Genomic DNA, 15373 nt, shown 5'->3' on the forward strand with positions numbered 1-15373 from the left:
GACAAGTAATTAATAAGGAGTTACAACTTGTTTAGGTAATGTTACAATGATTAGAAACAATTTATTTCATTTTAACAAAAAAAATTTTCCACTCAGTTTATGTTCAGTAATTTTTGATGTTGTAGGAATAACATCAAAAATTACTGTTTTCATCTCTTTACTACTACCTTTCATATCTACCATTATAATTTACACAAGAAAGAACTAAAAGTGACTTAATAGGGTCACGTCAAAAGACAAACTGATTAACATAGTCTAAAGCTCTGATACCATGAAAACTAAAAAAAGTGAGAGAAAATACTCTTATTCATATTTTTGGACTACACAATGTACAAATATATATATACACAAGTGTAACTTAATTTAGATCCTAAAATCATGCTAGTCTAAATCAATCTATTATCTAATTAATATTTGATACTATAATAAAACAAATCAAATCTAATCTTTCCTAATATTTACAATATCAAATCTTTCTATAATTACATATCTTCAACACTGTCAAATAATATCCCAAACTCCCATGCAATGAAATCGAAACATTTTTTTAACTCAAGGTACAAAGAGAAAGTCTAAAAAGAAGGTTTTTCGGCTAACAATTAGGGTATCAAACGAAGAAAGAGGGTTAAAGGCTCACCTTGACTCACTAAAGTAACCAAACAAGTTCTAGAATGACAAACCATGTGCAATAACTACTAAACAAACGAAAAAAATAAGCCCACAAATCTCACAAGTGGTCAAAATTATATCAAGTTCAGCATATTCATCAATTAATTCATCATCAAGAAAAGTAGAAAACCCCATGGCATGAACTTACTAATCATACTCGTATCTCAATTGCATTCATCATTGTTTAAGACAAAGAACTACTAAAGAAAAGAAAATGTAAAATGAACAACTAAAAACATAGCTAACCCTTCCCTACATCGAAACCTTACATTGTCTCCAATGTAAGCAATAAAGAATAAGAATAGAAGTAATGGGGCAACGACACTTCCCTGAACACGGAAGAAGGTAAAAATGGACTAAAGCTCGGGAGGAAAGAGTGGCGAAGAAATAGCAGCGGCAGCGGCAAAGGTGGCGTCGGCGTGTGGATGTGTGGCAATGTTGGGCGGTGCAGCAGGATGGACGTGAGCGGTGGTCGACGTGCGACAACGGCGCACTCGGGATTGCGATGAGGGGCTCGATCGGCATGCGTGTGAAGGCTGACGGCGTACGACGCAGGTGAAGGCAGCAGCAGGGAAAAGGGAGAAAAGAAAGAAGAAGAAAGAAAAAAGAAGGAAGAAGAAAAAGTATGGCAACTTTTTTTTTAAAATAAGAGAGGGCAATTTTGTCCTTTCACCCTTTTTCTTTTTTTTTGAACCCCCGTGTTAGGCATGAGCACGCCTAACTGCTTTCGAATTTTCTGACCAACCGTTCGAAATTAAGATCCTTAAGTGCGACCACCTGGCGTGGGCACACCTAACTACTAGAGAGTCTTCTGACCAATATTTAAAAATTGAGTTCCTTAAGCGTAACCACCCGGCGTGGATACGCCTAACTAATGTAGAGTTTTTGCCCGCAGACGTGAATTGCCCTTCCTTAAATGTGACCACTTAGTGTGGGCACGCCTAACTACTGGGTAGTCTTTTGTCCGTCAAATTAAAACTTTCTTTCTTAGGCGTAACCACTTGGTGTGGGCACGTCTAACTGTCAGCTCCCTACCACAACAATAACAAACCACTAAATGCAACTAACACTTAACAAAAACTCCAGAAATATAAGAAAACTAAAACAAAGAGTCTTGGATTGCCTTCCAAACAGTGCCTTTCTTTAATGTCTTTGGCTAGACGTTAAATACCACTCCTTAATCTGGATATAATTCAAATTTTCTTGCAATTGGTGGTATTCCTCCGGGGTCTAGATAGCCATTGAGTGCAACCATCTTTCTTAATTTTCTACTCATTTTCATCTCATAAGTTGTTTTCATTCCATGATACTTGTTCGCAACAATTTTGAATTTGCTCCTACAATCAAACTCAGAAAATTCTTGCATAGAGAAATTAGTAGCATGAATAGCAAACACAAAATGAGAGTTAACAGAATGTTTCATTGTATCAAAAATATTAAAATGGACTATTTCTCCGTCAATTCCATTGTGAGAGCACCCTTACTAACATCAATCTTAGTTTGGGCAGTACTCAAGAATGGCCTTCCTAATATAATGGGTGATGGATTTGGAGCACTTCTATCATCCATGCAAAGCACATAAAAATCAACAGGAAAAATTAATCCATTTGCTTACACTAAACATCCTCAACTACTCCATTTGGATAACCAAATGTACGATCAGCCAATTGAATTATTGTCCCTGTTTCTTTCTTTTTTTGTCAAATGTCAACTGTATATATATGTAATAAGTTACGGTTATATCTGCACAACAGATTTACAAAAGACTAACAACTGCCAGGAAGTCATTATGGGCCTCTCTATTAAGCCACACAAGGAAGGATTGCTTCCACCTAGTTTCTTGAATCAAGTTAATAGCTAACTTAGCTAAACCATGGCTACACATGTTCATTTCTCTCCTAATGTGAAAGAAAGTGCATTTCTAACAGGACTGACTTAGCTGTCTGATGTCTTTAATTAGCATGTCCATTGAGGTTAGGCCTTGACATCCTGTATTGAGTCTATTCACAACAGCTTTGCAGTCAGAAAGAATCAATAAGGATGCCATGTTTTCCTCTATAGCCTTGCCCAAGGCTGTTCGAATGGCTATAGCCTCCATTTCTGCAGTATCTTTAGCTCCAGGATGTGGGATGGACAATGTTACAAGAATCCTGCCATTGTTAGCTTTAGTAATAATCCCAACTCCTGCTTTAGCTTTGCCTTGGTTCATTCCAGCATCCGTGTACATTATATTGCTATGTTGTTCCATCAGTCCAACTAGCATTCGATGTTTGTTTTCTGGCTGAGAATTCTCTTCATTGGCCATCTTAACATCTCTTATAGCCTCATCATATTCCATCCATTCCTCCACAGCTTTTTTGGATACTTGGTGCCCCTCCTTCAATTCCTGGTTAAAACACCACTCATTCCTTGCCTTCCAGATTTGCCAGAGGAAGTTAGTTGTGATTTCAATGTGTTTAATCCCATCATTCCTTGATCTAGCTTCCTGCATCTGTTCCCACCATTTCCAAAAGTTCCAATTATGATCTCTGATGTCGTCCCATGAAATAGGAAAAGCTGTCCATGCCCGCTCTCTAGCCTTGCACTTAAGCAAGGCTTGTTTAATTGTTTCTTGTTCTTCCCCACAGCACTTGCATAGTAGATCCCCCTTGCCAGTCCTTCTAAAAATTTCCTCGTTAGTTGGGAGGATGCAATGGAGACATTTCCACAAGAAGTGTTTGATTTTATGTTTGATGTTCAGTCCCCACAATTGATTCCATACCTTGGACCTTTCTTTGTTTATGCTGGAGTTTACTTGTGGTCTATTCATCTCTGTCAACTCCTTGATTTTGTCTTTAGCCCTCGCATACCCAGATTTAGTGGAGTAGAACCCATTTGCAGTTTATCTCCATTTGTATCTGTCTTTTTTTTTTTTTAAATAAGTTTTGAGGGAATAACATAATTGCCTCTGCTTCCTCCTTTGAGAACAAAGCTGTGATGAGGTCCTTGTTCCATTGATTCCCCTTGATCAAATTGCAGACCTTGGTCATATGACCTCCAACTGGTTTTGGAAAAGTGACTTTTCCAATCTTTAAGCATTCTACCCATCTATTGTCCTAGATATCCACTGTTGCACCATCCCCCACTTGCTTCCAAACCCCACTTTCTAGCAACTCTAATGAGCTATGCAAGCTTTGCCATATCCAAGAAGCTCCCGCCTTTACTTTGGACTCAAAAATGTTAGATTTAGGAAAATATTTGCTTTTCATTACTTTGCTCACCAACAAGTTGGGACAAATGAGAAGCCTCCATGCTTGTTTGGCTAACAATGCTTCATTAAAGCAGAGTAAATCCCTAAACCCAAGTCCCCCATTCTTTTTCCTTTCCGCTATATCAGTCCATTTCTTCCAGTGCATTCTTTTTTCCCCCTGGTCATTTCCCTACCAGAATCTAGCCATCATCCCCTTAACTCTTTGCAGAGGCTCTTTGATAGTCTAAATATTGACATAGCATAAGAGGGGAGTGCAAGAGCAACCGATTTGAGTAGCACATCTTTCCTTGTATTACTCAGTAGTTTACCTTTCCAGTTCTGAATCCTTGACATCATATTTTCTTTAATGAACCTAAACACACTATTTTTGGACCTTCCAACAACTAATGGTATGCCCAAGTATTTCCCTTGCGAAACCTGTTGGATTTCTCCTAGTTTCTGCAGCACCTCAGTCTTTTCTCTCTCACTTGAATTTTTGCTGAAGAAGACAGCTGATTTGTTGATGTTAACTTGTTGTCCAGAAGCTTTTCCATAACTTGTTTTCTTTGTGTCCTGCTTCATTACTATTAGCTTTACAGAAGATTAGAGAACCATCAACAAAGAATAAATGAGAAACATAGGGGCCCTGCCATGAAATTTTAACTCCTGTAATTTGATTGTTTCTGATAGCATTATTTAGGAGGTTAGAAAGGCCTTCAGCACAGAACAGAAGGTAAGGGGAAAGGGGATCCTCTTGTCTAATCCTTCTAGATGGTCTTACATATCCACGTTTAACACCATTAACATTGAAGGAATAAGACACAGAGGAAAGATAGCCATGAATCCATCTAATCCATAGAGGGGGCAAATCCCATTTTACAGAGGATAGCATAAAGAAATTTTCATTCGACTCTATCATAGACTTTAGACAAATCAAGTTTTATAGCCATGTACCCATCCCTCCCCTCTCTTTTTGATTTCAGCCAATGCATGTACTCATGAGCAACCATAACATTGTCTAGAATTTGCCTATTATGAACAAAAGCTGTTTGGGAATAACTAATGCAGGAGCTAAGGAGGGGTTTGAGCCTATTCACAAGAATCTTGGAAATGATTTTGTATAAAATATTACATAACCTGATGGGCCTAAAATGAGCAAGGTTCAGGGGGTTGTCTATTTTAGGAATGAGGGTAACCAGGGTCTCATTAATAGCTTTTGAAAGAAATCCAGTATAAAAGAAGCTTTGAATAGTGTCCATTACATCTATTTTAATGATATTCTAGAACCTTTGGAAGAAAATAGGGGACATACCGTCTAGGTTGGGAGATTTGTTTGGATGCATGGAGAAAACTATAATTTTGACTTCCTTCTCGGTTACAGGTCTGGTAAGCTGTAAATTCATCTGCTCGGTGATAGTCCTAGGAATACCATTTAGAATCTCCTCAAAATTTGAAGGCTGTGAAAATGTGAAGAGTTGGTCGTAGAATTGAGTAATTTTCACCCCTATTTCATCATTGGTTGTACAACACCCTCCCTGATCCTTCTCAAGTCTGGATATTCTGTTCCTTTTCCTTCTGTTACCCACACAAGCATGGAAATATGCCCTATTCTTGCCACCACTTTGAAGCCATTTGTTTCTTGCTCTTTGGCTCTAAAAAAGTTCCTCTTGCTTATAGGCATCAAACAGTTGCTTCCTGAGTTAATTGAGGGATTCTTTCCTATTAGCCCCATCCCTAGTCCTTGCTGCTTGCATCTCCTCTTTGATCCTTTTAATTTCATTCTAGCTGTTCAGATTCAACGTTTTGCCCCAAGCCGAAAGGGCCATTCTACATTGATTAATCTTCCTACTGATTCTAAAGCCTCTAGACCCCACTTGATATTTACCCCATGCCTTTGGGATGACATTGTGATCAGACGCTTCATTCTCAATATGTATCACCCTAGCGTCTTTGAACTTTTCACACCATTCTACACTTGCAGAAACTCTGTCCAATCTCTGTTTTATCTCGCCCTCCTCTTCACATAGGTTACTCCAAGTCCACGGGAGGCCTTCAAAACCAATATCCAGCAGCTTATTTTTGTTGATGAAATTTTTGAAATCAGTGAAAGTCCAGTTGGGCGGAGTTCTACATCCCCATTTCACTTTGTTAGAAGTAATGTCATTAAAGTTCCCAATTACAACTTTATTATTACCCCAGATTTTGTTCCTACTACATAAAATATCCCACTAATTTTTCCTGATTTTATCGCTAGTACTAGCATAAATAAAGATGCCCACCAATTTCCAGTTTCATTATCCCTGTTTCTTTCAAATGTCCTAAATTTAGAAAATCATAAATTGATTTAGACATCACATTAATAGAAACCCCTAAATCTAGCATGGCATTTTTAATCTTAGAATATCCAATCTTATAGGGGATAGTAAACATACCTAGATCCCCACATTTTGGCAGTAGCTACCTTTGCAGTACGGCCGACATGTTCTCCCCTACCACAACTCATTTATCTGCCCTCAGCTTCCTTTTGTTAACACACAAGTCCTTCAAGAACTTTGCATACTTGGACACCTGTTTAATCGCGTCCAATAGAGGGATGTTTACTTGCACTTTACGGAACACGTCCAGGATTTCTTTTTCCTTCTCTGCCTTCTTTGTTTTTTCCAACTTGCAAGGAAAATGAGCTAGATTAGGTTTAATAGGAATTAGAGGAGTAAATGTTAACTTAGGGCCTTTACGAATGCGCCCTTCTTCTTTAATCTCCTTTTCTATCTCCTCCTCGTTTTTGCTTTTTGGATTCGTTAACTTAAGCCTCTCCACTTCCTTGCCATTTCTCAATGTCATGGCACTTATATTCTTGGGATTTGCCTCGGGTTGCGATGGCAATTTTTAAAAAATATGAGATTCCAGGCGATTAATTGCAGTTGCCCTGTGACTTATTTGAATCTCCAAATTTTTCATGCCCGATCTAGTTTTCAACATGCCCGCTTTAGTTTTCATTTGAAATTGAGCAGTACTTGTGGCCAGATTCTTGACAATGTCTTCCAAAGAGTCTCCTGAATCTGCAAATGAAAGTTGAGACTTTGCTTGTCATGGTTGCTGAAATTCTGGAGGATGATTCACAAATGAATTCTGCGGCTTGTTCCCGTAACTGAAGTTGGGATGGGCTCTTCAATCAAGATTGTACATGTTTGAATACAGGTCATATTGCCTACGAGGCGCGGGCATGCCTCTAGCCATATTTACTTATTCAGCTCCATCTTCTTGCAAAATGGGACATGCATCTGTGGAGTGGCCCACGTTTGTACAAATTCCACAGGCTTTCGCTCGCTGCGCATTCCCCACAGCTAGTTGCCTGACAAAAGACATCAACTCTGACAGTTGCTGCTGAATAGATGACGTCTCTACCTTGTTGACCCTGCGGGTACGGTTACTTTCACAGAAGCCAAATTGCTAAGAATTCTCTGCCATTACTTCAATAAGTTCCCATGCTTCTCTTGGTGTTTTATTCACTAGTGCTTCTCCACTCGCAGTATTAATAATACTTCTGTCAGATGATTGCATCCCCTCATAGAAGTACAGGATCAATAGTTATTCACTAATTTAATGTTGAGAACATCTAGTGCACAACTTATTGAATCTTTCCCAATAGTCATATAAAGACTCCCCGGGGTACTGTTTGATGCTGCATATCTCTTTCCTCAGACTTGCTGCCCGAGATACAGAGAAGAATTTTTCTGAAAATTTCTCTTTCAACTATGCCCATGTTGTGATACTATCTACGGGTAGGTAATATAGCCAATCTTTCGCTGCATCCTTCAAAGAGAAAGGGAATGCTTTAAGTTTAATTTGCTCTTCAATAATCCCAAGAGAGTTCATGCTAGAATATACCATTTCGAACTCTTGGATGTGTTTATGGGGTTCGTCACTAGAGAGACCATGGAACGAGGGTAAGAGGTGAATTAATCCTGATTTTAACTCAAAGGAAGTATTCTCAGCCAGAGTTGGGAATGTAATGCACAAAGGCTGGTGGGTCAACTCCGAGGCAACCAGCTCCCTTAGTGTTTGGTTGTTGGCCATGCTAATTTCGTCTTCTTCAGAATCGTATACAGTAAATGACTGTCCCTCTTTGCGTCTCTTGGTCTCTTGTTTTCGCCCACATGCTGTCTTCTCAACCTCAAGGTCGTATATCAATTCACCTGTGCGAAAAGAACGAGACATAAACTAGCAAAAATATCATAAATAAAATGAACTCAAAAAGAGACAAATAATTCAAGCACCAGTCCTCGACAACGGCGCCAAAGATTGACAAGTGTCGAGTCTGTGCAATAATAATAAAAAAACCTAACTACCACAAAAAACAGTCAATAATCAATTCCAGGTACTGGAACGGGGATTCTGGATATGCAATGGGTTACTTGATTCATCATGACTCTGAAGTATTTGCTTAATCCGATATACCAGAATTGATGAACTGACAAATTACTAACTAGTAGACAGTGGCAAGTAGGGTCGTCTCCTCAAGGACTGGAAAAAAGTTCATCTTTTTTTAAGTCAAGACCAACGGGGGGGTTTGAGGATTAAATGCTAACGAATTGCTAACTAAATAAATTAACTGTGAAAAATAATTAATTGAGAGAAATAATTGGAAAAACTCTAGCCAATGGTACACTTTAGAAATGGTTCTTGCAACTGATCATTGATTCAATATAATCCTAACATTCATTAAAGTAGATTTTTAACTACCGATACGATCTGACAGTCAATCTCTCCTTATTGTTTCGATAGTCAAGGAATGACAATTGACTATTTTCCTAATTTAGGAATAACCCTAAGTACGACCATAGGATATAATTCCTCAATTGCATTAGAAACTAGAGAAACTCTAGTTTAATCAATAAACATGCTACGAGAGTTTACTTAAACTAGATTGTATGTTTCCCTGACATAAATCCAATTATGTCAGTTGCTACTGGGACAAAGGTAATCGAACAATTCCGGATTCAACTACCCCCAATTATCAAATAGACTATGTGAATAATTAAATATTGCACATCTATTCAATCATACACAATAGCCACAACCATTAAAAACAAAAAACATACAAATACCAATAAATAAGGGAAACAATTAAAATAATTTCCCATTGACTAGAATTATGAATTAATTCTCCATAATTGGAGAATTGGCCATGCGAAAAAGTGTCTTCAGAAGCTTACAATTGTTGTCTTACAAATTCGGTCCAAGAAAGAAAAGTAAAAGACAAAAATAAAGACTAAAGCAATTGTCCTCTCGTGTCCTCCCCAAAAGTCGGCCAAAGGAGAGAAAAAATAAAGACCAAGTACCATCCCTCACATTTCTAGCCACCCAAAAAATGGAAGCAGATTGTCTGACGATTTCTTTCCTATTTTGACTCCTAATTGATTGGTATTCTAATATCAATCAACTTCTTAGAATAAAACCCCATTACAAGTCAACTTTCTCAACTTTCCTTTTTCTTGGGAGTGGACCACTAGCTTCCTAATTTGAAGCCAACTACTTGATATATTTTTGGAAGCCTCGCACGTGCAATAAATCCCGAGAATCCAGACTTGAAAGCTGGAATTAGGTGTGCCAGCGCCTAACTGTCAGAAAGTTTTGTGGAATTGATTTTCAGCACCTTTTCTTCACCAATTTCTGCAATTAACACTAAGCACAAAATCTAAGTAGAATCTACCAAATAGTGCAATATTTAGTCCAAACAACTATGGAATATTAGTGAAATAACCCACTAAAACGCACCCCATCAGCAACTCAAGGTGTTGGCCCAACGCTTCCCTCACTAGCGGAGCTGTGACCATCACCATTGTCTCCAGGAGGAGAACGGGGCGGAGGAACGGTGCTTAAATGATCCTCTATTCGTCGCATCCTAACATTTTAAGAATCTAGGCGAGCATTGATGCTATCATGTCGCTCAATGACTTGGGTCTGATGGCAGTCTAGAATATTGAAGAGGCACTGCCAGTTGGAGAGCTGTGGAGGTGGAAGAGGTGGCGGCAGCGGTGGGGTAAAAGTAGATGGCCCGGCAGAAGTAAAGGGACCTGCAGAAGTAGAAGGACTGGCCCCTCCTTGCTCGGTGTAGCCAGGTTATCTTGATCGATCTCCCCTTGGGCGAGGTAAAGTAAGGACCCGAATTTTAATTTTACTTACTTTTATTTCATTTTATTGGCTTATTTAATTATTTATTCACCCGTTTACTCCGAATAATTTATTTCATCCATTTTAAATCCATTTACATGGAACAATGTCTCATTTATATTTTTAAAACGTTTCGTTAGCGAATTTAATTTTTTTACAGCTCGTTTAGCGAGAAATAGTGAATGCACTTTTTTCGAGGCAAATTCGATCCGAGAACACATTAATCTTGGAGAACTAAGAATAATTAATGGTAGACTAAAAAAAGTTAATTAAGGAATTGGATGTGAGTGAGTTAAGCTCAATTAGGAGTACTAATTGCTCACTAATTAGTTGTTGACTTTTGGGCACTAAGAACACCTTTATGTCAATCCTTCTTACACCCATCAAATCACCCAATTACTGTGACAACCCCACCGTACTCAGAGGCATATCAAAGGGTTTAGCGGATCGCCTGCCTAACTCGCGTCAGGATTTGATTCCAAAAATGATAAAATAAATTTCAAGCTAAAAGAAAGTTCTATATACACCATTACATCTTCAAAAGTTAAGTAAACTATAACATCAAGATACACATACTGCTAGTACCAAAAAGTAAACCCTAAAAAAGTTACTAACTATAACCATCACAACAAATATATATATCTTACTAGTTAACTTATAACAAGTACTAGGGCAAAATCACTTATTCTATAAACCAAAAGTCTATACACCTTTCCGAACTTTCCCCGCGTTGGCCCCTACTAAGGAAAACAAATGGAATGGAGTAAGTTATATGCTTAGTGAATAATCGGGGATAAAACCGTAAAATCACATCCAAATAAACATGTAACCAAGATATTTCACATCAATAGATAGAAATGTAATACCATAATAGTAGGATACGGGTGGTTTCAAAACCAGTTCAATTCCCCGAACTTGATCATCTGTTGACACTCCGTCAACCAAAATACCCATAGACCATAGACTCCACTTAAATTTTCCCGTTCACCTTATCCACCCCCCGCTGGCCAGTCAACAGCACATAGCAGCTCGAACGAAACAAAATAACTTAGTTTTAATCAAAATTTTAACAAAGAACGAAATCCCAAGATTAGCGTGGAACTAATTTCGACCAAACCCCGACTGACTCGAATAGTTCGTCTATCCTTGGAACCGGGTTGGAACCAAATCTTGAGATATCCAATCTCTCAATAGATGATATCCCTCAACAAAGTACTCACCCCAACAGTACACAGCACAAGGGGTTCAACTCAAGTCATGTAATCACCCCAACAGCACACAGCAAAAGGGTGACACTCAACACAAGGCATGTATTCTCACATATTAAATCAAGAACAAAGGATGAGTTTAGATCAGTGAGATAAAGTACACTCTCGCCTAAATACCCATTTAACATATACAAGGCACTTCGACAATTAGGCCTGTCAATCGGGCCTAATGAGTCGAGATTTGATGAGTTCAAGTTCAGCTCATTTAATTTGAAACATTTTCGAGTTTCGGGTTATGAGTTTCGGGTTCGTAAATGTGAAACTCATACTCAACTCACATAATATTTGGGTTGTGAGCCTTAATCGGACTTAGCTCAATCTCACTTATTACTCCTTAATTTTCTTAATATAATTACTATAACTATTAAGTTGTAAAACTAATTTAACATTTACAAGACTATAATATTAAAACTAAACATGAACAAATAATAGTTCTTAAAAAGTATATAAATCAAAAATTTTTTCAACAATATTTATATTTAATCCATTTAAAATGCATGAAAAATAGTAATAAAACATGCGATCATAAGCCAATACATCTTTAAAAGTTGAAACTTTTTTTTTATAATCTTGTGATTTAAATCCAAATATGCTTGATGATTTTTGTGTTTGTAGACCAAAAAAAAATCAACCAATAATATGCTAATACAAAAATTTACTCAACCAATAAGAAAAATTAGAGATTTAGTTATGCATTACTAATATTGGCTCTCAAGAAAGCTCATGAAAAAGTCTTTAGATGTATTTTTGTGTTTTTTAATTTATATATATATTTAGTATTTAGTAAAAATATATTTGGATATATAATTATACATAATATCAAAATATAAATATTATATATATATGTAATTAAAGGGTCGGGCCTATATCGGATTTGAGCCTAATAAGGCCCAAGCTCGGCTCACATTTAATTCGGGCCTAATTTTTAGGTTCAAACTCAGACCGGCTCACTAAATGATCGGGCTCATCGGATTTTCTGTCGGGCCGAACGAGCTGAGCTTGGACTGGCCCAACCCCATTGACAGTCCTATCGACAATTTATCATATAAACCAATCTAATTACTCACTCAAAATAGTTAGCGCGCAAATTAAGGTACTTTATACGGGTCCACCGACTCCGTCCGGTTCGTCACTACATGTGATAGAAGATTATACTCAACTATTAGTCAACCGACTATCACAAATCGAAGTAAGGACTAAAATGGCCAAGACGGCAAAAACGGCAAAGAAATGTATGCGCGCGTGCACGGAAATGAAAACGGTATAAAAATGAGTTACACGGTTTTGACCATAACCAGAGATCTGGTTATCCGATCAAGGTGTACTAGGTAGCGTCTCGAAACTAAGACAAAGAATTACAACTTTCATGAGTACAATTCAACCCAATTTTTAGTGGATCTAGGCCAAATTTACAGATTACAGAACTCGAACTCCAAATGCTAGTTTATATCTCTAGTGAAAATTTGGGCGGCATGTCCCTTGTGTTTACCTATTTTTCAACCATTTATGGCTTCATTATTTTCCTCAAATCAGTCCCAAGGTTTCATATAGGCAATGTTACGACAATAGCCCTTCAACTAGGCTTAAAATAATCCAATTATAACACAAATCTAAACAAGGCATTCGAAAATCAAGTTTAAAGGCAAATAGCTAAATGGTAGATTTGACGTCTTTTGGTGTTTCGGTTACAACTGAAGTCACGTTTCTTGGATTGGTGTAAAATTTATATTGTTTCGAAGCTAAGACAGAGAACTACAAATCATATGAAAACATCAACAGCCAATTTGTCCATTTTCAAGGTCAAAATGTGACATCTCAGAGGAAAACAAAAACTGTCCGCAACACTGTACATCTTCCCAAAATTTCTGCACACAAGCCTTCCAAGCACCAAAAGGTAAATTTAATCGGTTTGGTTCAGTTGATTTCAGTTCAACAAGGAAGAATCAAGGTTGGAGTTGAAGTTGTTTTACTCTCTTTTCCCTCTCTTATTTTCGGCCAAAATGGAAGAAAAATGGAAGAGAATGGAGCCAAGAAGAAAGATAAGAAGGAAGGAAACTCATTTGATCAAAGTTCCATGGATTGCCAACAAGTGTCAACTCAACATGGCTACTTATTTTTTTCTTTAGTACAAAATTTTGGCTGCTTTAGAAGATATTTTAGGGCTGATTTTGCTCAATTAATAACAAGGAGATTAAGTTAATAAAGTAGTGTTCAAGTAGTGCACTCAATCGGTAACGAACAGTACACATCGGTTCAACCCGATTTTCCTTGTTTCGCACGTACAAGGGTTTTAACTTATAATTCCCTAACTTATTATTATTACTTCTAATCACACATATTTCTTATCTAAAACTCACTCTTACTCAACAAATTTAGTACACATACTTCACCAAGTGATCACACCACAAAAATGCACCAAAGACACACCAAAAACCCTAATATGCACAAAAACCCTAACTACTACCCTTCATTTAGAAAAATCATAACTTGAGTTATAACTATCAAAAATTCATACAACTTAGCCTGTTAAAATCTATACTTCAAATACTAATTATCTTTAGAAGACACCTTAAAGAGATTCAACTCATAAGTTGGTCCAAATTGAGCCATAAGCTATTAAAACTTTCCTATGTTTACTTGTGCAGGGCAGAATTTTCAGTCAAATTTGCCAATTTTTAGAATTTATAGAGATTGAATCAAACTCTAAATTTTACACCGTAGGAAGCTCTATGAGTTTAGTTTCAAACGCAACAAATGGAACTCAATTCCGACTTTCTTATACGAAGTTATAGCCAATTTCCCAAAGCTACGTAGAGCCTCCCGCGAAAATTTTTTTATATTTTCTAACAACTTGAGAATATGAAACTTTTCTTAACAAAATTCACTCTCTTGGCTCAAATTCAACCATTAAAGCAACCTTGAATGGCAGGTAAGTGAGTTTACATAAGGATTATAAAGACAAGTAAATTTTTGGGGTCTCACACTCTCTCCCCCTTAAAAGAATTTCGTCCTCGAAATTCTAACATTTGCTCGCACAAAACTTGATGCTATAGAATTTTCATCAAACTCTCAAGTGATTTTCTCTTACTCATAGTACTACCACAAGCTTAACTAGAGAGAAAATCTTACCACGTAAAGGCTACGCTAATATGCTAATAATCGAACTACCTTTATTCATTATTAACCACAAATAGAGCGAGAATTCTTGTTCAAATCCTTTTTCTCAAAATCTCCATACCTAATTCCAAAACTCTCAATCTCGGCACAATAATAATCAAAATCAAGTTCCTATGCGGTATCGTAGAAGGGTAGAAAATAGAAAATAAATAGTCAAACAAGAGTTAAAATGAATTCAAAAGAAATACATGTGTAACCATAATCAACACGGGTATGAGAGAAACGAAACAAGCTACAATACTAGTGTCGTAACGTTCACGACGTCCACAACTAGCCATCATCCATAGAAACCCTATCCAGACATGCATGAAATCAGTCCATGACAAAACTCATTGATCCACTCTCCTTGATCAATTCAATCTCAAGTCCAATATTAGAATCTTTCATGCCTTGACGTTTATCATCCAAATATATTTTAAATTCAATCGAGATATATACCTTATTCTAGTGCTCTCCACTATTGGTACTCGGGTACAAAAATTTGAAACTAGGAAAATTCACATCTCAGGCCATACGCTCTCAAGTGAAAAGCATCCAAGTTTAAGATTCCTACCTGACATATATATCTAGCTTTCTCAAGTATCATGATAAAGATTTTACTCCTATAACCTTCATGATTCACAACTTACGCTCATGAAAAGCACTAAATCTTTTATACTTATTCATATAATTGGGATCAGATCACCACTTGGGTTAAGCTCACCTCGCGCAGAGACCACGCGAAATAATTTTGATACCACCTGTGACGACCCCACCGTACCCAGAGGTGTACCAAAGGGCTTAGCGGATCGCCTGCCTAGCTCGCGCCAGGACTCGATTCCAAAAACGATAAAATAAATTTCACGCTAAAAGAAAG

General features: G+C 37.3%; 1 protein-coding gene across 1 annotated transcript; it reads right to left on the reverse strand.

Annotated features, from left to right (window-relative positions):
* Positions 1 to 2590: 2590 nt before the first annotated feature.
* Positions 2591 to 3160, reverse strand: LOC140016167 (uncharacterized). Its single transcript, XM_072069601.1, has one exon. It carries the CDS (start codon positions 3158 to 3160, stop codon positions 2591 to 2593), a length of 570 nt encoding a protein of 189 aa, XP_071925702.1.
* Positions 3161 to 15373: the final 12213 nt, after the last annotated feature.

This window comes from Coffea arabica, chromosome 10c, assembly GCF_036785885.1.
Source record: "Coffea arabica cultivar ET-39 chromosome 10c, Coffea Arabica ET-39 HiFi, whole genome shotgun sequence".
NCBI lineage: Eukaryota > Viridiplantae > Streptophyta > Magnoliopsida > Gentianales > Rubiaceae > Coffea > Coffea arabica.

Excerpts from the sequence above, each read along its gene's own strand:
- LOC140016167 (XM_072069601.1), bottom strand. The coding sequence starts at position 3,160 with ATGCAGGAAGCTAGATCAAGGAATGATGGGATTAAACACATTGAAATC.